At 42.1% G+C, this 25,714-nt stretch overlaps 1 protein-coding gene across 4 annotated transcripts in view; it reads right to left on the reverse strand.

The window, feature by feature from the left end:
- PAPSS1 (3'-phosphoadenosine 5'-phosphosulfate synthase 1) overlaps positions 1-25,714 on the reverse strand; it is a 225,085-nt gene that overhangs the window by 143,221 nt on the left and 56,150 nt on the right. For all 4 annotated transcript variants that reach the window (XM_040626210.1, XM_008689403.2, XM_008689405.2 and 1 more), the window contains one exon: positions 16,829-17,097. In XM_040626210.1, coding sequence (XP_040482144.1) covers positions 16,829-17,097 — 269 coding nt within the window. The remainder of the gene's footprint in view (positions 1-16,828; positions 17,098-25,714) is intronic.

Genomic DNA, 25,714 nt, shown 5'->3' on the forward strand with positions numbered 1-25,714 from the left:
GGGCAGTAAGCCCCAGCTCCCCATCAGCCACGTGATCACAAGGGTAAACAACCCACACATTTACAGCCATTCTGCACCCATACGACCACTCTGTTTTCCACGTTCAGTACAGCATTCAATGAATTATATGAATTATTCAAGACTTCATTATAAAATAGGCTTTGCGTGAGGTGACTTTGCCCGACTGTGCTAAATGAGTGTCTGAACACATAAGGTAGGCAGGCTAAGCTACGATGTTTGGAAGGTTAGGAATATTAACTGGATTTTTGACTTAATGGTATTTTCAACTTATGACGGGTTTATCAGGATAACACCACCATAAGTTGAGAAGGACTTGGACTAATTCTATAATGAATATCAGTTGAGAAGGACTTGGACTAATTCTACAATGAATATCAGTAGAAAATCTCAACAAATTTAAATATGTCATCTTGGAAAGCCAGAAACAAAACTGGCAAGCCCTCCCCACCAAAACTTAAAAGCATAAACGGGTATACATGTCTATGTATATGTATTTATAAATATTTCTGGCTCCTACGAGATATGTAAATGGACATGTGTCTATATGATTATACATAACCACAACATGTCATTTATACATGGTTCAAAATTTAACCTATTAGAAGTCAGGCTAGCGGGTGATCCTTTGAGGGAAGCAACTGGAAGGGACTTCTGGGATAATGGTAATGTTCTTTTTTCCCCCCAGCTGTACTGACTATAACTGACAAATAAAATGGTATATATCTAAAGCATACAACATGATTTGATAGACATATATATTATTAAATATTGGCCACAATCAAGTTAATTAACCCATCTATCACCTCACAGTTACCTTTGTGTGTATGTGTGTGGCAAGAACAATTAAGATCTACTCTCAGCAAATTTCAAGTATATAATATAGTATTATTAACTATAATCACCAAGTGGAACATTCGATCCTCAGAACTTACTCATCTTTTAACTGAAAACTATGTTTTGAATTGAAAATTACAAGATGAATCCTTCGACAAACTTTGGAAATAAGAGCCTATACCTAATCCACTTTGATGTTAGCTCTAGGAGTCCCTGGTAATGTTCTGTTTCTCGATCCAGGATCTGGGCACTGGTAATTAGAGTACGTTCACTGTAAAAATACATTGAACTGTACATAAACTTCTAAAGTACGCACTCCTCTCTATATTTGAACATGTTAAAAAAAAAGCTACTGGATGACAAGGATTTCAATTATATGAATCCTTACATACACTGTATAGCTAAGTGACTCCTACCCAAGATCCCAGGTAAGAATAAAACCAGGTGTTGCTCAGGACTCTACAGCTTTGCTGCATCCAAACTACCTCGGAAGCTGATGCAGTCACACCAGCACTTGTTGAAAAATAAAAAACTTATTCATTTAGCACCAGGACTGTAGAACTTTAGAAGCTGAAGTAAGAGATCATCGTTCTTATTAACACCTGAAGAAAATGATCGCCCAAAGGTCAAGTGACTTGGCCAAGAAAGTGCAGAGGAAACCCAGGTCTAGAAATCTGGCCTCAGCTCCCTTTCAGTGTTAAGCTTCACCATCTAGCGACTTACAAAACCATTTCTGGTCTAGGTGAAAATAAGATATAAATGATGACCACCCACACATCATTGTCATTTGCTCTCTCTTGACAGTTTGTCTTAGCCAAGATGTATTTTTATCGACATAGTTTAGACAGTCCAGCAGCAAAAGGACAATCCCAGATCCCACACTCAAACTGATCACCCTGAGGCGTTTCAGCTTTTTCAGTTATTTCTACTGGTATTTACCTCTGCGTTTCTTTGGTTTTTTTTTTTTTTTTTTTAAGATTTTATTTTTAAGTAATCTCTACATCCAATGTGGGGCTTGAACTCACAACCCCGAGATAAAGAGTTCCATGCCCCACTGACTCAGCCAGTCAGGCACCCTGTGTTTCTAAATGGCATGTGTACACTGCTGATCTGACGATCTAATTTTAGATATTATATTACTTCTACATTATTTCTATTTCCTACTATGATGATGCTTGACTCTCACTCCATTCTCCTCATTCCTTATCCCATTTACCCAATAAATACACAGTGATATCACCACTGTTGGCAAAATCAACATTTGTCTGTAAAATGGGAATTACAATTGTATTTATCTCATAAAATTTTTAAGAAAATTAATATATGAAATGTGAAGACTTAGAATAATACTTGGTATAAAGTACACAATAAATGTTAGCCATTACCATCTTTATTTTATTCCCCAACTTGTACAACTGTTTGTTTTTCCTAGAGTTAACAATTGTCTTGACTTTTTTTTTCACTCACTTTTTTTCCCATATACCTGTATTTCTATGGACCTTATACTACCTTTCTTTCTGAGAACACAGTTTAATATAATCCTTAGTATCCCTTACAGTGTAGCCACGTGGCAGAGTTTTGGCGGAAAGAATGACAGCCCAAGTGGCATGTGCCAGTTCCAAACATGGAACATTCAAAAAACCTCCTGAGCACTGTCCTAATTCTCTTTCCCCATATGCTGGCTAAATAAAGAGGACCCTAAGGTCCTATCACTATATGTCTCCACTATGCAGCATTACTACTGTCTGCAATGAGCTGCAATAGTTCTGTATGAACAAGATGGCAAAACACAATGATAAAGGACTTTTGTTCCTCATATATGCCACTTCTCCTCCAACCACCCTCAGATTCAGTGCTTCATGAAAATTCTGCTCATTCCCCTCCGCCCCTTCACTGTAGACACCAAGACCTTTGCTAGTTCAGACTCAGAATTTTTATCAAAGGGTTAGTCAAAATCAAATAATCAATTAACTACTTTTCAACTTAAGTGGAAAATCATTTCAGCCTCATGCAAATTAGCTACTGTTTACAGAGTTAAAAGGGCAATCTAAGGGTCTCTGAATTTAGGTGAACTTACTTTGCTCATTAAATATTTGTATCTAGACACTTAAATCATTCAAGTACCAAAAGATCAATGAACCAGTGACGTATGGCTTAATTTTGACATGTAAGGAAGCTCAGATCATTTAACCCAACCCTCTCTGCCCTTTCAAAAGGAGAGGAAACCAAAGCCAGAAAACTTAGTACCTACAGGATCACAAGGCAACTGGCAGTGGCTAGTTCTAATTTTGGCTTATAAAATAACCAGAAAATGTAATTGCTTGTTTGATGTCTTCTAGAGGTTAAATGAGTAAATTAAAGGTAAACACAACAAACATAGACGGAGTCAACATTCTCCTGCAAGTAACCGAATAATTTCAATTTACATTTTGGTGAATGGTTTCCCTATTAGAATACTTTTAAAACTGTTAACAACCAGGAATAAGCAAATCACGTGTAACTCTTCCAAGAATGCCTGGTGAGAATCAACTTACAACCCACTGAAAAGGTATATGCTTTAATCAAAAGAATGCAAGTCATCCTGTATCTGGTTTAAGAATACTGGTTTTAGAATCAGACCGTCCTAGATTTAAATCCTGGTTTTGCCCCTTAATGATACAAGGCCCTTAGTCAAGTTCGGACTTGAAAATGAAGCCTCAGTTTCCAAATTTATGAAAATGACAAAGATGACGTTTAACACATCAGACTGGTGGGAGATCTGAAAACACTCAAGATAGCACTTGGCCCTCAACAAAGGACAATCACGAACACTGCTGCTCTTACTATTACTCTGCAACAGCCCATGACAATTCCAGTTGCATTTCTTGCTTCCTAGCCAGTGTTTCTGAAGAAAATTCATTTTCTCTATGAAAAAGAGGATGTGCTGCCTAGAACGTGGTCACTAAAACCCTGTGAGAGCTGCCTGTTTTTCCCTTCAGCACACTGAGGTCAAGATGTATTATCTTTTTATGCCTAGTGGCAAGCATGTTTGGAATACTGAATGCATATGAAGAAGGAATACAAGGTGATATCTGTGGCTTTCCTCTCAAGTCTTCTAAGGATCCATAAATGGCCAACCTAACAAGTGACTTATTTTCTACTTTACTCGCATGTGTGTGCCAAAAACCAGATTGGCTTTTTTTCCGATTACAAAAGTAATTTAACTCCTATGTGGCAAATAGTGCTGGCTGTCTATACAACAACTGATTTCTCTTTGCCCTGATCTATTTCTTGATGACAGAAACCTCAGTCTAAAGGATGACAATGCCAGGTCCTTGTTTTTGCAGCCTTCCCTGCTGCATAGCCACACAGTGTGGGCACATGAGCAAATAATGGGACCTGTGAGGAAGTCTGCTGGAAGATTTCTCAAAAACTCTTCTCTAATAAAATTCTCAACTCTCATTTATCTGAAAATATCTTTACTTCACCTTTATTTTTGCTTGAATATAGAATTCTAGATTAACAGACATTTCTTTTTGCTTTTCTCTTAAAGATGTTACTCCACTGTCTCTGGTTCATATTGCTCCTGAGAAGTTAGCCATTATTCCTCCTAGTTCCCTCCTGTTCCCTCTTCCTCCCACCCTTCCCTATTGCTTTACTTTTTTTTTTTTTTAATTTTATTTATTTGAGAGAGAGAAAGAAAGAATGTGAGTGGGGGGGCGGTGACTCCCTGCTGAGCGTGGAGCTGCACAGGGGGCTCAACCTCACGACCCTGAGATCATGACCTGAGCTGAAACCAAGAGTCAGACGCTTAACCACGTAGCCAACTGAGCCACCCAGGAGCCCCTATCGCTTTGCTTTCAAGGGTCCTCTTTCTATCATGAAATTTCAGCAGACTGACTGCTTGTGCCTAAGTGTGGTTTTCTTTGGATTTATTCTTAAATTTATTAGGCTTCTTGAATTTGTAGGTTGAAGTTTTCCACCACTTTTGGAAAACTTTTAACCATTTTTTTCAAAAACCTTTTCTGCCACATTTTCTTTCCTCTCCCCTCCTTTCAGAGCTCCAATTATACGTATGTTAGATGGCTTGATACTGCTCACAGGTCACTGAGGCTCTGCTCATTTTTTCCCCCACCTATCTACCTTTTTTTTCCCTCAAATAACTTTGATTGTTCTGGCTACTTACTCACTAACCTTTTCTTCTGCCAACTCTAGTCTGCATTTATGTCCATCCAATAAATGTTTTCATTTCAGATCTACTTTTTTAGTCCTTGAATTTCCATTTGATTCTTTTTTATATAGTTTCCATATTTTTGAGATTCCTCATCATAAGACCATACTTGCTTTTAAGGAGCTTTACTGCTTTTAACTGCTAATTCCCACATCAGCATCATCTCAAGGTATGTGTCTAGTGACAGCTTTTATTCTGGATTATACAACACACTTTCCTGCTTCTTCATATTTGTAATTATTTGTTACTGTATGCTGGACCTGAAAGAGTCTGAATTGTGTTGTTTTCCTTTAGAGTGTCAATAGCTTCATTTTAGCTGGCAGGTAATTTACTGGCACCTCCCCTTTTTTTTGAGGCTTATTTTTTCCCTGTTGGGCACATAACTCAAGCATTTTTTTTTTTAAGATTTTATTTCTTTATTTATTTGACAGAGAGAGACACAATGAAAGAGTGAACACAAGCAGAGGGAGTGGAGAGGGAGAAGCAGGCTTCCCGCTGAGCCAGGAGCCCGATGCGGGGCTCCATCCCAGGACCCTGGGATCATGACCTGAGCTGAAGGCAGATGTTTAATGACTGAGCGACCCAGGTACCCCTAGCATCTTTTTTTTTTTTTTGAGATTTTTATTTATTTGAGAGAGAGAGAGAGTGAACAAAAGCACAAGCATGGGGGAGGAGCAGAGGGAGAGGATCCCAAGCAGACTCCCCACTGAGTGCAGAGCCCCACTGAGTGCGGAGCGCCATGATCCTGCAGACTTCCCACTGAGTGCAGAGCCCCACTGAGTGTGGAGCCCCATGATCCTAAGATCACAACCCAAGCCGAAACCAGGAGTCCAACACTCTACTGACTGAGCCACCCAGGCGCCCCATCACTCTATAGCTTTTTGTGCCAATTATCAACCTATTGTCTCTCAACTCCAAATTCACCCTTCACTACTTGCTCTGAGATAATGGACTGAATTCTTTGAGCATTTCTCCCTTAATAGTGAGCACAATGTTAAGTTTTATCAGGAGAGGACATCATAGGGACATTGTAGGAGGAAGAGGTGTCAAAGGGGCCTGTGTATGGGGACACTGAGTGGCACTCTGGTCCATGGACAAGCCCAAAGTACACAGTAGCCTTCAATGATCCCAAAGCCCTAGCCTGAGCCCAATGACCACCCCACTGCTGTCCACCTAGTGCAGATACTGGTGCATTCCAAGCCTCCCACCAGCAGCAGCTCCCCAATCCCCACAGTTCACCCACCTACCAACGTGTGCTCACCTGTGTCCCAGAGGGTTGTTTCCTGCATCCACCTCAATACAGGTATCATACTCTGTGCACTGCACTGGCAGCAGGCGGGTTCCCTCCCAATGCCCTGACCCACTCTGAGCACTAGTCTGTTAGTCTCAGCTAGCCTGTTCATCAGAGGGGTGTTTCCTGCTTTCTGGTTTCTGTGAGCCCAGCTGTGGTCCAGTCCACTGAGTTTCTCCACCATCTGGTGGGATGAAACTATGCCTTCTCCAGTCTTAGGAGGGAAATCCCTTTTCCAGGTTTATCTTCCCTTTGGTAATTTCCCTCAACCCTAGGGTACTCTTCAGAGCTCACTTTACATTTTTATAATCACTCTCCTATTGAAGTTTAGTAATTCTTTAAACTTCCCTGTTTAAATTCTAATATTGAGGTTCAACAATTACCTCACTTTCAAATAAGGTTTGAGAATTGTCTTATCAAAATGTTACACAGAATATGGACTACTTAGAATCAGTAGTTAAAACAGGTATTTATTTAGAATTTCCTCCCAAAGTACATTTTGGGGGCTAAGGTTTATTCAAATCTCTTATTTCCATATTGTGACTAATACAAGTCAGAATTAGTTAAGTTTTGCTGTCCAATAGCAATAACAGAGTAGTCTGTAATTCAAATTATAATTAACTCTTAAAGAAATGTAATTTATCTATGCAAATATTAATCCTATAATGCCTACTCCCTACCATCCATCACAGATTTATTAAGATATTGTGTGACTACCGAACCAAAATGACAGGAACCCAAATTATACATCTCCATACACAATATTCATAATGTAAATTCCTTAGAATTAGAATTGCTCTTGATTTGTCCCAATATGGCCATCTTACTTAGAAGACTGTCTCTTACCCATTTTATTCCTTACCTATTTTTAATTGACATCTCTTTTGATAAACATGAAGTCTCATTTGTTCCCTGACTCCATTAGAAAAATGGTATCCATTATGTATCTCCCCTACTCCCAAACCTGGCAAAGATTTTGGTAAATTTTATTTTCAGCAGTTTCTGAAACAAAAAATGAACAAACTTTCCAAATTTAAAATTACATTACAAAAATATATAACTGGACTATAATACTTACATACAATATTGCAACTACTACACCATCCTCTCCTGCCCCAATTGAGAAATTCCACTATCCCAGAAGCCTGGCAGCCTAAGTATATACCTTCAATTTTAATTACAAATACTGAGGGGGGTGCCTGGGTGGCTCAGTTGGTTAGGCATCCGACTCTCAATTTCAGCTCCGGTCACGATCTCAAGGTCATAAGATCGAGCCCCATGTTGGGCTCCATGCTGTGCATGGAGCCTGCTTGGGATTCTCTCCCTCTGCCTTATCCTCCTCCCCTCAACCCCTTGCACGAAGAAAAGAAAGAAAAGGAAGGCAAAGAAGGCAAGGAAGGGAAGGAAAGCAAGAAAGGGAAGGGAGGAAGAAAGAGAGAAAGAGAGAGAGAGAGAAAGAAACAAACAAACTGAGGATAATAAATAGAATAATTTAAGTCCCGTTTAGGTGACCTATTCTTTATATATTCACTCTGAAACTCAACTGGTTTATAAAAGAATTTAGGCACAGAAACTATTTTCTTACATAAATGTGCAAATTTTCCTTTGCAAACTATCAAAAGTGTACTTATGTTAATAATACAAAAATTCTTTACAAAGTCAAATTCATGACATACTTTTGTTGGGTAAAAAAATCTATACCTTCATTCATCTCACAAATTCCACGTTAAAATACCCTTCTCTCTTCTTTGTACACTATCACATCTCTCTAATATTTATCTGTTTTCACGAAATTCCCAAATCATAATGGCCTGCCTCCTGATTTCTTAGCAGTAGGAATCATTTTAAACTCTTCAAGTGACTGGGAAAACCTAGAGGGGTAAATGAAAAAAGAGGTTCATCCTTTCCTCCCATCATTAGATTCTGGGTTCTTATGGCTTTCAATCTTAATTGTGCAACTAGTACTCTGAATGCTTCTACCAATTTCTATTACTCTGTACGGGCACTGAACGATATTCAGTCCTCACAAGAGTCACACTGCTGATGTGCAATGCAAAAATTACAAATTCTACTTAGATGTTTCATTCTCCAGCTTGTAGAAGAGAACTACAATTTACAATTGCTCTTCATCACACGATCTTAAGGGTTAAAACGGAGTTTAGACCGTGGAATCCAAATCCTTCATTCTGCAAATCAAGAAACTGAGATCCCACTTTCAAACTACAAGTTCTCCCAAAGATTCCCTTTATCTGCAAGGAATCTCAACTGTCTGAGTCTTTGAAATAACACAACTCAAATGTAAGAAATGTATTTGTTCAGAACCATCAGCTACCAAACTAATTTTTTTCTTTTAAGATACGCTTCCCTGGCTGAGCCCAGCTTTACAGAGTGGGAGCACTGCAGGGAAAGAGAGTAAATCCACCATGGCCCAGCCTCATCAAAAGCAAATTTTCCACCCTCTCACCAATTATTATTTTAAGGAACCAAAGGTGGTTGAGACATTGGAAAACATTTCATGAAGTCCTTTACCAGGGTGAGAGAAGATCAAAATAGGTACCAATTACTGAGCTCCTCCTAATACGCTAGTCACTGTACCAAGTGTTTTATAAATATTATCTCATTTAATGCTTGCAGCAAACTGATCAGTTATTATTCCTGCTTCACAAATAAGGAAACTGAGACTTGGAGAGTTTCAGTTAACACGTCCAAGGTACAAAGTGAATAACTCAGAGAGTGAGTATTATTCCTGGGTATCTCCAACCCCTAAATTCATGCATACTTATTCTTCCCTTACAGTGTGTCAGGCCCTACAGCAAGACAGAACAAATCCTGGTTAGCACTACACTTAGGGAAGGAACAGCACAGATTACCTAACTGCAGGAAATCCAGACTAACAGATGGTACTGGAATGTGGTGCCGCTTCACTAAGAAACAAGAACAGATGCTGAGCAGAAAATCCACAGAAAAATCAGGAGGAAAAAAGGGCATTTTCCCCCACGAAAAGCATCTAAAACACCTGTAAAATCTAATGTCTCTGAATAAATTAGTAATTTCGGTTACCAAGAAACTAGATATAAGCAAAAAATATATACATCAGACTATACAGCTCTCCAAAATTACCTCCGAAACACACCCACAAATTCTAGACGTTTTTGTGGTACAGACCCGCAACTGCTTATCGAAAAACCTGAAATCCAAGTTTTTCCAGCTTTCTTGAGATATAACTGACATACGACATTGTGTGAGTTTAAGGAATACAACAGGATCATTTTGTGCACTTACTACAATTAGGTAACGCGTGCATCTGAAATTCAAAAATCTCCAGGTACCTAGTTTTTAAAACTAATTTAGTAGCAAAACCTGATAAAACTGACACAGAGTTAGTGGTGGGCTCTACTGATCCCACAGTGAAAATTATTCACTGTGCCACAGAAATACTAATGTGCTTTATATCCCAGGAGAATTAGGTAACACGTGATCCCAAAGATCCTGGATAAGGGCCTGTGTCGCATGACTCCAGAAACACAAATAAGATAAATGAGAAGACAAAATTATCAAAGGCCCAAAGAAGATCAAAGTTGACAATTAAAACTGGGGAATCTATGGCTCTTGGAATTAGGCTTAAATCTCCAGAAGAAATGTCTCTTTAGGTTGTTTGAACTCTGAGAAGTGATTACAGGGAGGAACAGATTTATGTCCTAACAGACGGCCTACCTGAGCCGCAGATACTGGTATAAAGCACAGACTATTAAGCAAACACACGCTCACCCAGGGGCAGTATACGCCTGCTGTCCCAGTGCAGGGCATCTGCTCACCTGCACACAAACAGTTTCGACTAAGGAGCCATTTACTAACGCGTGGGTAACTTCCATGGCAAAGAGAAATCCCCACCTCCAACTATGTCTCCTCCAAATTCAACTGGTTACCCTTATTCAAATGTCTTAACCCAAGAATATAGCTGTTAGTGGCACAGCGTCACATTCCAAAATGCACTGTATTTTCAGCACGTTCACGCATTATCTATCCTTGACAAAAATGGACTTGGTATTTTGTGAGATGGGAAAACCACAATCTCCTACAGTCCATGAATACCTCCCAAAAAACGAAAATGTATTCATATAACACCTTTTAGCATTAGAAAAGTAACTCTCTCTCTCCACACGCCGCCCCCCACCCACCCAATTTCTAAAATGGAATTTAGGAATCAAGCTAGTAAATCTTTACAGACTGGAAAATCAGGGACATCCTGTTGATAACCAGACAGGCTTCACAGCTGCTCACTGCTCTGAAAAGTATTTGTGCTGGGGAAACAAATCTGGTCCCAATGCCTTCTCAATGACCTACAGAAAATGATTAAAGGAGAGTCACTGTTTTTATTTTATTATTATTAGTTGGCAAATAAGCATTACTGGCAGACTTTTTCCTGATGTCACTGGAAAAGCTACAAAAATGAATGTTTTTTTAATTACAAAAAAATTCTTCACTTAAGGCTGTGAATAAGCCAAATAAGTCAAACACTCAAGGGGGGCACTTGAGAAAAAGAAACGGATCGTTTTCGCAAGCCACTCAATCTAACCGTTTACATCTTGCCAGGTCATAAATCAGTAAAACATTTAAGGGTTTAAAATACAGAGAGGTTCACTAGGACTTCCAGTGTTTCTCTCAAAGTTCAGAAGTTAAAAACTGCCTTGGGCTCCAGTACCAGATCCAGGGCTTCCTGACAAGAACCACACCTCTTGCCTCCTAACTGATACTCCCGATAGAGACCTATAGGCAGATGCAACTTTAAGGCGCTTTCAGACCCTTCTAGAAAACTCAGAGCTCTGTGCAGGCATCTGACTTCTTTGCCCTCCCACTCACCACCCACCAGGCCCCTTAGAGACTTCCAGGCGCAAGGAGCTCTGGAGAAAGGAAAGCAGGCCATGGAGTCAGACTGGCCTGAGTTTCAGTCCCAGCTCTGCAGTCACGCTAGTGAGGGTCTGAACCTCTGCTTGACCTATCTCTAGTGAGACTCCTCCAAGCCCTCAAAGCCTCGACCTTCAGTGCCATCCATGTAGGGCCTGTGTTACCCAGTTTTAGCAAAAGTCTTGCTAAGGTTAACAGAAGCTCCCTATCCTCGACATGTGATCAAGGATCTTCCCCACCACCCACCTTCTCCTAAGTGATATTTGATCAGCTGGCTTGCTTTCAGCAAGAATCCTGCGAGGTCTGTTTAACCACAATCATGTCTTGCCTGTAATTTCTGATGTTTTGCTCTTGGTGATTTTCTATTCACTGAGCACCCCCACCCTCCTCCCAACCACCACCCACTCTGCCCCTTGGCTATCAACCCCCACTTGTCTACGCCCTACTCAGCATTGAGCCCAGTTCTACGCGGAGGTCTCTTTCCCCCCATTGCAATAGTTCCTGAATAAAATCTGCCTTTACCCCTTTAACTACTGCCCGGCTCTGATGTTCTCTGATGGCCCACCGTTGCTACCTGGCCTCTCTGAGCTACAGCAACCTCATCTGCAAAATGGGAAGACAGCTGTCTCACGGAGCTGTTGTGGGGACGAGGTTATACAACGGAGGCAAAGATTATTCACTGTGTGACAGACACATACCCATGCACTCAAAAGGTGGTTATTTTTACTTTTTATTATTTATTTTCCTGTTCTTTATGTATTATCTCAAACACCGAAGGACATTCCAAATCAAAGGATGCATGCTCTGACTTAAGTCTGTTCCAGAGGAGGTCACCCCGGACTCTCTGCCAAAACCAAAATTCTAGGACTTCACACAGACTGACAAGAGCCCTGAGGTGAGGGCGGCTCCCTTGGTGTGGGGACAGAACCCTAGGGGTGTTGAGAACTTGCAGCAAAGGGGTTTGTAATTGTTTTTTAGTAAAAGTGGTTGATACTCACTAGCTTGTGCGATCACCAACTACTCAACGCATTAAATGCTTTACACCAGCCTATCCACCCCCCATAGCAGCACACGCATTGGCAGATATTACTGATACCATGAGGCAGGGATGGTAAGAACACAAAGAGCAAGAATACAGACGAACCAGGAATCTCACAACTCACAATTCCAGGCAGTGATAAAGTACCAGTTTGAAAGCCACTGTACAGAGGTTCCTCCTCTAATGAACGCCAGCCAAGGCCGTCACCGCACTGCTTTGGAACTCCTGTAAGATACTGTAAGAATTTATTTCCAGTCTGTTTTTAAAACCTATGTGGCCACTTATTTTAAAACCTATTTATTTTTATTTATTTATTTTTTAAAGATTTTATTTATTTATTTGACAGAGAGTGAGAGCACCAGCAGGGGGAGTGGCAGGCAGAGGAAAAAGCAGGCAAGAGCCATATGGGGCGGGGGCCTCAATCCCAGGACACTGGGATCATGACTCGAGCTGAAGGCAGATGCTTAACTCACTGAGCCACCCAGGCGCCCCTAAAACCTACTTTAATAATAGACCACAAGATACAAAAAACATTCTGTGGAAGTTACAGTATATGGCCCTAGAACCAGACTACCTGTAGACTACCCTGTGATCTAGAATTAGGTTTTTTTTGGGTTTTGTTTTTTAAGATTTTATTCATTTGACAGAGAGAGAGACAGAGCGAGAGAGCACAAGCATATGGAGAGGCAGAGGGAGAGGGAGAAACAGGCTCCCCGCTGAGCCAGGAACCTGATGGGGGCTTGATCCCAAGACTCTGAGATCATGACCTGAGCCAAAGGCAGACGCTTAACCTACTGAGCCACCCAGGTGCCCCTGGAACAGATTTTTTTTTTTAACAGCTCTCCTTCAGTTTCCTCATCTGTAAACTGAGATTAATAATCATACCTACCTTCTTGGTGTTATCGTAAGGATTAAGTTAGCTAATACATGTAAAACCCTTGAAATACTGCCGGGAAGATACAGTAAAAGCTCACTGAAAAGGAGCTATTTTTACATTCTATTTCTCAATCACTACATATAAATACTACTCGTTTACTGCTTCTCCACTTCCTCTTCAGTGAAACTGGTTCAATGAAAACATTTTTTGAGGTTGGTTAAGAAATAGTAAATTATTAGAAAATGTGTGGCTGAACAGTCAGGCTAAAGGACCAAACTGGCTAAAATGAAAAGATAATCAAGGGGCATCTGGGTGGTGCAGCTGGTGAAGCGTCAGACTCTTGGTTTCGGCTCAGGTCGTGATCTCAGGGTGGTGAAATCCAGCCCCACGTTGGGCTCTGAGCTCAGCAGGGAGTGAGTTTGCAACTTTCCCTCCCGGCTCTTCCCCCACTCACGAGCATGCATACTCTCTCCCTCTCTCAAGTAAATATAAAAATCCTTAAAAAAAAAAAAAACCGATAATCAAGTATAAGTCAGGAAATACCTATTTTCTCATTTGGGAGAGTAAAATGCTACAACCACATGAGAAAATTCACTGACAGCATTTACTAAAACTGAACAAACGCATACCCACGACCCAGCAATGCTACCCCTCGGTATGCAACAACACACATGTCCACTAGAAGACATGCACTAAAATCTTCATCCCAGCGCTAGTCTTCCTAGCAAAGCACTGGAAACTGCCCACACGCCCGCCAACAGTACTGGGTATCATCACAGGATGAACACGAGGCAGTACTGAGACTGACCAACCTACAACCAACTATAAACAACGAGAAGGCTGAGTTCCAGAAACACAATGTAAAGTGAAAGAGGCCGGACACAAAAATATATATACTGTAGGATTTCAGTTATAAAAAGGCTGGGCTGGACACTGACGCAACACTCAGGTCCCCCCAGGAAAAGAGGACTACTCCCCAGCTCCTGGGAGAGCGGCCAGCACACACCCAGCAGCTGTCAGCCCTCTTCAGAAACTGCCTCCTCGGAAAAGAGCAGCAGTGCCCAAGGGCATGCCCCTTCCCTGGGCAGCCAGTCACTGGTCGACACGGGGGCATGAATGCCTATTTCTTGTGCAACATGGAACATCTCTGAGGGCCTTTCCAGAACTCCACACAGGGTCAACTGAGGCTTCCACTAAGACTGAATCACAGCTTCACTTTTCCCCCTACTCAATCCCACTCCTTTCCTCTCTTTCCTCTTCACAGGCGTTGATCCCAAGAGCTCTCTCTAATAAATTTCCTGAACGCTAATCCTGCTCTCAGAGTCTGCTTCCCAGAGTATGTAAACTTTGGCACAAGCAAACTGGATCCATGAGGTGAGAAGTGAGGATACCGGGTACCACTGGGGAAGAACGGGGTGGGGGGGGGGGAATAGAAGGACACGGACAGCTTCTAGGATGAAGATAAGAGTCTTTTTTTAAAAGTCTGGGTGCTGGTTGTATGACTGTTCAAACGGGAGACATCCACTTAATCGTATATCTGTGAAATACATACTATTTCCCATGTTATGAAGTCAAAAGAAAGTAAGACAAACTAGAAAATGCCCCGGAATAGACATTTCAAGAGCATTTGGTCCAACCTCCTTGTGCACTTACACATAACCCAGAGAAGTCTACAGAAGGCTTGCCTGAGATTACAGACCAGATGGGGGCAAACCAGAACCATGCCTGGACTGCTTGACAGCAGGCCTGCACTGTGTCCACCGGACCACGCCGTGGTGGGCAGCAACAGGCATCAACTCAGAGGCCAAGGAAGGGCCTGCTGCAGCCAGCTCACTACTTGTCAGCTATGCTTGCAAAAAGCACAGCTCTCAGGGAAGCCAAAACGTAGCAGCACCCCAAAGGTACCTTTACGTACCTTCACCTTCGAATCTTTCTGAAGAAACACACCTGGTTCTGAAATCAGAAGACACAAAATCTTTCCAACGTAGACAAAACAGCATGCTTTAATTCTTTGTGGTGGCCTCTCAGGAAAGAATAATCTGTTTTAGCCTAACTGGCTACTCTTATTATTTATCTATCCTCTCATCCCCACCTTTCTAAAAGCAATTTTTAGTTTAGTTAAATGTCATCTCTCTTTCCCTTTTAGATAGGGAACAAGAAACAAAACACGAAGAGGACAAAGTATGTCCTGAATTGGGAAGGTACATCCCTTTATTTTCCTTGGTGGCCTATTCCTGACCCTGAACTCGCTTGGGTCACTCCCACTTTAAAAACCATTCATTCTATAATTCTGGAGAACTTGAGACCAAATGATTCCTTTAAAATGATGATGATGAAGACAGCACCAAAGGAAAGGCTGGGGAACTACTGGAACAAAATTTGTCACTTTATCTCCAAAACAATGTAGTTCCTCTTTGAGACAGAATCATGATGGTTTCGAGGAAACTTAAAGGGTGATCCCCTGCCTAATTCTCATGAATCTCTGATACCAACAAACAAGGAAGAAGAGTACGAGGAGCTTTACCCACTGAAATTCCAATGCATTATTTAGACTGGGTCTAAGAGAAGAGTCAAATACATCTTAATCTTTCAGGTTTTTTTGATTATTATTTTTTCTTTTTTTTTTCCTGGATAAAGAGACAGTAAGATCGTACAAATCCACAACTAAGCTCCAATAAAAATTTTTAGGCTTGAGCCTAAAGAATAGCCAAACACGCTTGGATTTCCTAAACTTTTTTGGAGGATGACATCACAGAAAATATATAAATTATTTAGATCCTTTTTAAGAGGGTTTGCCTCCCAAATAAATCCAAATAAATTCATCTCCCTTCAAGGGCTGAAAAAGAATGCAATAATAACGTGCATTCCTTCTTTATCTTGAAAATTCAACAAGAACCTGGCCAGGAATTTCCCACACACTGTTTTTAGGTCATTCATTGATTTATTCATCCATTCAACAAATATTTTTTGAATGCCTATTCTGCCTTGAAGCAAAAACCTGATTAAGTCCTCTCTATATGTATGGTCATAAAAAGATCTCAAAACATTCTTTTTGACCACTAAATAGAACTCCAGAACCCTCTCTGCTATCCAATATCAAGAATTAATTTTATTTCCTCCCTTTTTTATGCGCCAGTCCTTCACAAAAGAACAGATGAAGAACGTCTTCTGAATGTTTTTTAAAGGGTACCATGCTTATTACCTTCCCACTGAAATACCTTTGGCCCTTCCAAAGTTCAGAAGCAGCAAAAATCAGACCAAATCTGTCTGTGGGGAAAAATGACAGTACTTTGTTAAAGGGCTGAGATGGGTATTACCAAAGTTCTGCCTGTAACCAAGCCAACAGTTTTAAGAAGAGCATGTCACACTTTCCCCAGCTCATCCAACCCTCTGTCTGCAGGGAATGTTCCTTCCTTCACAAAACTGGGACAAAGAACCACAATAACAGCAAGAGAAGCCTTTCCCTGTCTTTCCGTTCCTAAGAAGACTGCTTTTGGGGGGTCACCTCTACAGAACACTCCCGACAGGAGCATGAGAGTACTCCAGGCATCCTGAATGTCTGGAACAGACCAACAGATCAGAGGAAAATCAACACTAGCTGTGTTAGCAAACGTGGTTTCTGCTTCATGGAAAATCTTAAAAGCAGTCTACCTCAGTTGGCCCAGCATACATCATGGGAGATGGGAAGATGGCCACCACTGTTGTTTCAGGATTCAGGATTCCTTCCTCCAGCACTGCGGCATGCTGCTTCATACGCCACATCAAAGGAACATCATCATCCTTTGTCCAGCCACCAAGTGGGTGAAGGAGAAGGACAGGGCGCCGATAGCCCCTCTCTAGAAGTTGCTTATGGGTATCCTGCATTAACAGAGCATGTCCATTGTGCACTGGGTTGCGTAATTGAAAGGCAAAGACAGCATCTGAAAAGAGAATTTCCAGAGTCAAGAATAGTCCATTTCTAACGACTTACCTTCCAAAGGACAAGCAATTCTTCCTGAAGTTTGATGCCTAGGATTAAGCAAACATGCGAGCCCACAATCAGAGACTGGTAAAACACATGTCCTGCTTTGACCATTTACTCCAAGGCCAACTTGACCTATCCTGCTGCCATGTTTTTACTTTACCAATTTTACATGCCTGAGGATGTGTAACAGAATGGTCATGCATTTGCAACAACTGCTTTCTGCATTCGTGGCAAGCGAGAATAACCACCAGACTTCCTGGTCCCAACTTCCTTGTTCAAGTGCTTATAATGAATGTAATTTCTGGGCCTGTGCCTTAATTACACACCAGGTCAATCCCTCCATAGGACCTAAGACATTGCTTTCTTAAAGGAAGACAGAAAGGTAGAGAAATTTATAATTTAAAAAATTTACTTACTATCCACATACGTTCATTTATACTGATTACTTTGTTTGACTGGAACCCGACATTGTTTCGTGATGTCAGGTCTGGATTTAGGGTTACAGTTTTGTTAACAACACTATCCTTTACAAGCCACCACTATTACCCAAACAATAAAAACTGCTACATGAATTAAACTGATTAACTCTGTATCTTCTGCTTACAGCCCCGGCTCTACTCCTGCAATGGGGCTTGCTATCAGGAGACATTCTCAGAAAGCGTGGTTCTTTGGGGTCACAGAGGAATTTCACAGAACAGAGTGGCAACCCTGCCAGAGTTAGAAGAGCTCTGTATTTTATTGCCCTGCCAACATCTGGCGTAGCATCACGCCATGCTGATCCAAGCCTGACTTAAAGAGAATATCTTCTCCTCTCCCAACCATTTTAAGCCAAATAGTATAAACGTCTTCCCCAATCTGTTCTCAATTCTGACCCCTTCTGTCATGATGACAAAAGGCCACAGGAGGAAATCTGTGGCATCCGACTTGACAGGGGTTTGAGGGTTTGTTGTGGGGAGGGGGGACGACATCCTGTGATATTCCAAGATTAACAGCATTATTGTTATGCTTTGAAGTTCTGAGATTACCTTTTATACACGAACAAGGCTGTTTTCACCCAAGAAATAGCTGATATAAGGTATAAAGAACAAGAAAGTCCTGATACAAATATATGAGCATTTAATATTATTCTCCTTTAAGGAGCTGGGAAGAGGGACACAAACCTGAAAGTTTTTCTATCTTAAAATCACTTCAAATTTTGTTTTATATATGGATATAAAAGATTCCAAACAGGGGGCAACTGGGTGGCTCAGTTGGTTGGGCATCCCACTCTTAATCTCAGCTCAGGTTGTGATCTCAGGGTTGTGAGTTCAAGCCCCATGTTAAGCTCCATGCTGGGCATGGAGCTTACTTAAAAAAAAAAAAAAAAATCCCAAACATCCCTTTTGATCTTTAAGTAAAACTCCAGAGCTCCCCTACCCCTGGAGCAAGAAGCAATTTTACTTCCTGACTCTACTGTATATACTCCAGCCCTTCACAAAAGAACAAATGAAGAGGTATAATTCCCCATGTAGCTTACTCACCCACTCTGAGTCTGTCCTAAGTCTTATCACTCTCGGCTCTCTCCTCTCTTCCTTTCACTTTATGTTGCCCATTCTTTATAAACAGCTGCTCACCAAAGACACACGTCCTAAGCATCAGTGCATCCTCCTCCTAGGCCAATGTGAGTTGCCCTGCTGGGGGGCGGGGGACAGACTCCATGCTCACACCTCGGGGACCAAGGACTCTGGCCCAAGCACAAGCCTGCAGGCCCCAGGGCCCCAGTAGACAGCCTGTCTGGGAGACTACTTACATCCAGTGAGGTAGAGCAAATACGTAAATATAGTGAGGGTAACGGGAGCCAGGATTCTCCACTGCAGGAGACAGAAGGCATAAATACAGAAAGGAGGAAGGTCAGAATAGACTATGTGGTACCAGACTAAGACCAAAAGTATCAGCGTGAGCTCACGGTTTTCAGCTATACAGAGGAGACAGGGACAGACATAAACATCTGTGTGTTGGTATCTAAGTGCCTGTATGCCTATACATACGCACAGGAAAGGTCCTGTAAGCAACCACTACCCAATGACGGCGAGCAATACAAAAGCACAAATTTTACATTCTAAATACCGCGGACAAATGGCTGATTCTAGGACTAGGGCAAGGAACTTAACAATAGGAGCTGGAACATCTTGTATGTCATAAAGAAAGAAAGTGCTCCAAAAACGATGGGGACACATCAAAAGGATGCAACAACCAGTCTGACCCAGTGACTAACCCCAATGGCCAATTCACAACAAGTCAAACACGAACGTAAATAATAATAGTAATGACGTGTAACCTACTGAGTAAAACAGGAATCTGTGAGTCCATAAAGAATAAATCAATAACCAATGGAGAGAACGGGAAACTCTACCTTTTCACAGAAGGTCAACTAATACACACAGGAAGAACGACACTTAGAAAAATCACCATTTGGCCATATTTGTAATGTGCTAAAAAAAACTGGTGGGTAAAAGTTTGATAAGAAGATAATTTATAGTTTCAAGATCTCTCCCCTAAAATACTTTTTAGTTAATAAGTACAAAATAACTTGTTAACTTTATAGCAGAAAGTCCTGGCAAACACAATCTTAAACAAGAGACAGAAGTAAAGTTTTTTTAAAAAGTTAACCTTAAAACAACAGTTCAGGATGAATCGAAACTGTGAGCCACCAAATATGATGCACTGAGAACTCACAACTGCTTTTCTAGTATCTGACAATAACGTGTAACCTGAATCAAGTCGTGAGGAAACAGCAGATGAACACAGACGGACAGACGTCCAACAAAGTAAATGACATGTACTCTCAAGAAATGTCAAAGTTGTAAAAGATATAATAAAGACTAAATGACCCTTCCAGACTTAGGTAGACTATAAAGAGACGTGACTGAATCCTGAACCAGAAAGAAAAGGTGGGAAAAAAAAAAAAATCTGATTGCTGTTGGTTTTGCTATAATGGACCTTATTAGGACAATGGCATGATTTGAATGGAGTACAGGGGTTAGACAGTGCTACACCAGTGTTTTTCTGGAATGTGGATGAGCATGCCACGGTTAGGTAAGAAACTGTTATTTTTAGGAAATGCATGTGGACATACTAAGGGGTCATGAGGCATCCCATCATGTCTACAACGTTCAAAGAGAGTGAGAACGAGAAAGCAAATAAAGTATAATGTTAGTAACTATGGATTCTGGATGAATGTAGGAGTTCTTGGTCCTATTCTGGATCCTAATGTTTCTGTAAATTTAAAATTATTTCAAAAAGTTAAAAAACGAAGTGAAAAATTTTAACAAGAGACATATGAAGCAAACACAACGCAGGGTCCTTATTTAGATCCTGATTCAAACAAACTATTTTAAAAAAGTGACTACTATGAAATTATTAGAAATTTGAACATTGAGAGGATATTTGATTATATTAAGAGACTAGTACTTTTTTGTATTATTATTATTTAGCTGCAATAGTGGTATCATTGCTATCCTTTAAAGTCCTTACCTTTAAGAGATAAGTACTGCAACAGATGAAATAACGGGGATATGAGGTCTGCTTCAGAATCACAAGCAGGGGCAAGGTGGGGAAGGGGGTAAAGATGCAACAAGATTAGCCACGAGTTGATAACTACTGAAACTGGGCTGGAGGCACACAGGGATTCATTATACTACGATCTCAACTTACAAGTAGCTTAAGTTTCAAATTTTCCATAATAACAAGTTCTAAAAGAGAAGATATATTCAGGGTACCAAAAGAAGCATTACTTTAGAACAGGGTTATTTATGGGTTCATATCATAAGTACACCAGTGTCTAGCCTTTAAGGACTGAATTTCACTTCCTACATTTTTGAGATAAGGGCTGATATTAAGGTTACTGTTATGAAAACAAAATAATATAAAGTACCCAGCATGGTGAGCTGCATACTGTGGTCCCTTGTAAATCTAAGTTATTTCATTCTTTAAAAAATAAGGAAAAAAAGAAGAGGAAAAAAACACATCTAAATATTTCCGGAAAGAAACAGAACCCACTGTTCTACTAGTGGCTCACTCTGGTACAAACTAACACTCTCAGCTAATGTCTCCAAAATGAGGACGTGTTAGCTCTGTGCTCAGTAGCTTTTGTTCTCCTTAATCAGGAACAGGCGTCTGTCTTTGTAGAGGACCCCTGGGCATTACATCTCAGGTGTATGATGACTACATGCCTAGACTTCTATCAGGTCAAATATGATTTTGTAAAATCACCATTTGGCAGGATTATTTATATGACAGGATGTGCAAAAGGAAACATACAAAATAAATGGTCTCAAATACACATATTTCACAGATCCTAATAATTTATCTATGTAGGCTTTCTTTCCAAAAAGAATTCATCTAGCTTCACACTGGACACATAACAGATAAAGTGAAGATGGATGACTTAGTAAAAGTTCACATTAGCAGCATATAAAGGATTTTACTGCCAGAATTTCTTTCAGGGAGAATTATTTCCTTAAGATCAGTTCTACTCAGAAGTCCAATGACCATTTGACCTGTCTGCCCATTTTTTTCTTGCCAATATTACCAGGTCTTTCCTAAACTTCCATTCAATCCCTTTTAACTATTTATCAATGAATTGCACAAATGGCTTTACCTGTCTGTTGGGTCCAGACTGTACTTTCATCCCTACCATCTGGTTTCCCCACTGGAGAACTTACGTGGATGAACGATGTAGTAAGAGCACCTGATCCAGTGGAAGCTTACACTCCCAGGGTGCCGTCCCAACCAACACAACCCAATATGCATCACTATTAAATTTTCCTCCATCAATTTTCCATCAAGGGTGGAAAAAAAATTATGGGTCACTATGGACCTGGGGTCATTGATACTTATAGCCTCACATCCTCATCCTCTTTTTCTAAAGGACAGTGATTTCCCCACTGTCACACCACTCTCAGTGTCAGATACTGGCCTTTCCACTTGTAATTCCTTAAGGCTTAGTTTAAGACTGTTTTACCTAAGTCCGTGGTTTCAACTGTGTTTGAAAATGGGAGATGATCTACAAGATGACTGGAATTCCATATTGACATTTATGATTTCCATCTCTTTCTAGCCCTCTGTCCCCATGTTCCTGGGAAAGACCAGGAATTCTATAATCTTGACTTCTAGAGGGTACACTGTGACGCTCCTGACACCATGCATAAAAGCAAACTTTGTCCATAAAGAGCCAGAGTGAATATTTTAGGCTTTGCAGGCCAGGGGAGTTTCTGCTACAGCTATGCCAACCCTGCGGCAGGATTGCAGAAACAGCCACAGATGATGGATAACCGGTGAGTGTGACTGTTTCCCAATAAAACTTTATTTATAAAAACTGGCAGCAGGCCAGATTTGGCCTGGAGGCTTTTGTCTACTGACCTCTGCGAGACAAATGAAATGTGGCTGATAGAAGTCAAAAGAGCACTGCAAGCAAGCCGACAGGAGTGAGCAAAAGTGTGAAGACAGGAAAGCAGAGATGCATCTGAGAACAGAGAATCATCCACTGAGTCAAGGATGGATCCAAAACCTGGCACAAGATTCTTATGGAGAATTCTGAGTGCCAGGTTAGGAAGGACGCCGTGTACCAAGCAGGGGCTGTAAGTGAATCAGTCATGTTTTACAGAAAATCAGTCTGCACAGGACCGTGCAGGATCCACGTGGGGGAGGGCAGAGCAAGTGGAGAGACAGCAAATCGGAGACTGCTGCTGTTCCCACACTTCCACATAAAATAAAACACGCACGGACTCTACGATCCAGTCCACACACTTCATCTATCCCTCCCCCAGCATACGGACAGGCTCATCGGACAGACCACAGCCCACACGCCGGTGAATGGGGTCCCACTGAGGCACAGTGAAGACAGGCGTACCACCTCCCTGAGAGCCCCCCCCGACCCACGCCCCCCAGCCTGAGGTCACCAGGCACGGCCGGATGTTAGTGGCTCCTCCACCAGTGTCCTCCTGGCACGCCACGGGCACCCGTGCCTCCACCCCACCAGCCCCCTGCAGGCCCTGGGCCCCCTCCGCCCCGCTCTGAGAGCACAGCGCCATTATCCGTTTCCCCCTCGACCTCCACGCGCGGTGAATCAGCCTGTCCCTCCATCTCAGCCGCACATGCTCCACAATGCCTGTATCCCCACGTCAACCTTCATCGCCTCTTCACCAGATCAGCTACGAACCAGTCCCCTCTGCCACCCAGACTCCATGCAGCCGCCAGAGCAGGCAGCGGCAGGGGAGAGACCAATCTGGGACAGGATGGAAATTCTGTGTTGGATAGGCCATCCTGAGGTAACAACGGTGAAAGTGGTCCTGGCCCCAGGAGCTTACGATCTAGTCAGAGAGGAGAAGCAAGCATTCACTGATCGAGAATAAATGTGTGATACAAGGAACACATGTCCTTCAACTCCAGCGGGACAAGACTGCATCTTTAGTGGGAAGGGTCAAGTGCTGGAAGAACGGGACCGGATTCACTCACTCAACCAATCCTTCCCGCTGCTACTTCGTGAGTACGGACCCTGCCGAACCCCAGAGACACCTTCCTATCCTCACCACTGCCTCAGACAACGAACCCCAACCCCACTGTCTTCATAGGCTCGGGGTCCGCGAACCATGACACCAGCCTTTTCTTTACCCTTTTAAGTAAAAACCATGAAACACTGAAGACATTGGGGAGGGGGTGGGGATCACCCACAAATGCACTACCCTAATATAGCTGTTTTCGTTGTTTTGCACAATCTCCTAGTTTTCTCCTTATACATATGTTTTTACACACTTGTAATCATATATGTGTGACATTTTATACTCTGCTTGGCCATTTTGGGTCGTCACCTGTTTCTGACATCTTGTGGTCCTCCTGAAGCAATAGGTTCATTTGCTGGGTCCTATGAAGTTCCTCACGGACTCACTCTGGAAACTTACCCGTTCACCTGGATTCAATTACTGTGCACATACAGATGGCTTCTGTTAGCTTCATCTCTAATCCTGACCGTCCAATTCATCAGTCAGAGCGACTTATGACTGAAAGCATTTCAATATATATTGCTCATTACTGTCCCCATTCCCTCAATCCTTCCATCTTCACTATTACTCAAGCCAAACGCAGGTCTAACCCCAAACCCTATTCTTTCTCTATTTCATGTCTAAGGAAAGGGACAGCCCAGTAATGCAGGTTCTGTCCCTCTCCCCCTAGCCCAGCAGCCAACACACTAAGGAAAGCAGTATGGTCTGATCTCTTTCCTTCTAGAATATGGGAAAGGAAGAAGAGCAGGAGATGGTTCTCTTGAGCATGTGCTGATTTGTGACAGGGGAAGGAAATGGCAACCATGAGCTCTTCCTGGTGGTGAGAAGAGCATGAGCACGGAGTGCCCTGGATCCACGCAGGACGCAGGCTGCCCAAGCTAGCATCACCGCCAGCAAACACCACTGTGCCATGGTGCCGAGAACCTGGCTCCGACCCTGCTCTGCAGCCTCGCGGCCCCACCCCGGTTCTCACGGGAGGGCCGGCCCCAGGTCTCTCAGAACTGTGCTCCGCTGCCCCGCCCACAGTCAGAGCCCTGGGAGCATCCCAACCACTAACCCAGAATTACAACATCTTCCTGCTTCCCTCCTCTCAACCTCTTCTCTGTAGGACTGTCCTACATAGGGCAGTTCATAAGTCTCCTTTTCCAGTCCCACCCAGCTTTATTCTCTGATCTGCGACTGTATCTATCCCAAAGCTCTAGTAACAGGCACTTTGCATCCTCCCTATGTCGTGCGGTAGCTGAACAAGAGTACTGACAACAGTTCGAGTGTTGTCGGGGACGTTGTCTGTTCAATGTCTGCTGGAAGAGCGTGGGAAGAAAGAGCTTGATTTCCCTCCTTCCTCTGGACTGTCCTAAATTACTGGGATTTCCTCTACTCAGACTGCTTATGAAGGGAAAAAGAATAAGACAGAAGGTCACTTGAGTAAATATGAACATATTAATTAGCGTTTTTCACAAATTGATACTCTAATACCCCAAAGTATGGCAGCAATAAATTATTCTCCATTCTCAAACCTAGAAATGCTTTCAAATTGTAGTAAAAAAATAATAATGGTGAGTATAAAGATTTCTGTCAACTGGGCTCTGTGCTGCTTGTTCTCCAGTCCCTTTCCTGTCTGTTCTGTCTTGTGTCTGTGTATCAGGGTTGGGGGCAGGGGGGGGCTGTCTCCTGCCTCCATCATGTGGGAAACATTAGCAGGTAACCAAAGAATACAGAAAGTTGGGGCAGCTCTTACCCCGTAGCATCCTGCTTCAGCTCTGTGATTCTGGCCATGCCTCCATCCTCCTACAGCCAGCTTCCAGTCATCACCCCTCCTCACAGCTGCAGAAACACTGTCTCCTTCCAGCACCCTCAGGAGTGCTAACAGGATGCAAAGCTGCTAGTCTCCAGAGGTCTCAACAGTCCTTCTGGGTTCCCTTAACCCTGACCACCGTTCTTCAAATACTCGCTCTGTAAATTACATTGAGAGCCTCGTCTGACTGTGCCTTGACCAGACTGACAGAGGCTCCCCACACTTTGGACTACAGTATC

This window comes from Ursus maritimus, unplaced genomic scaffold (genome assembly GCF_017311325.1).
Source record: "Ursus maritimus isolate PB19 unplaced genomic scaffold, ASM1731132v1 scaffold_11, whole genome shotgun sequence".
NCBI lineage: Eukaryota > Metazoa > Chordata > Mammalia > Carnivora > Ursidae > Ursus > Ursus maritimus.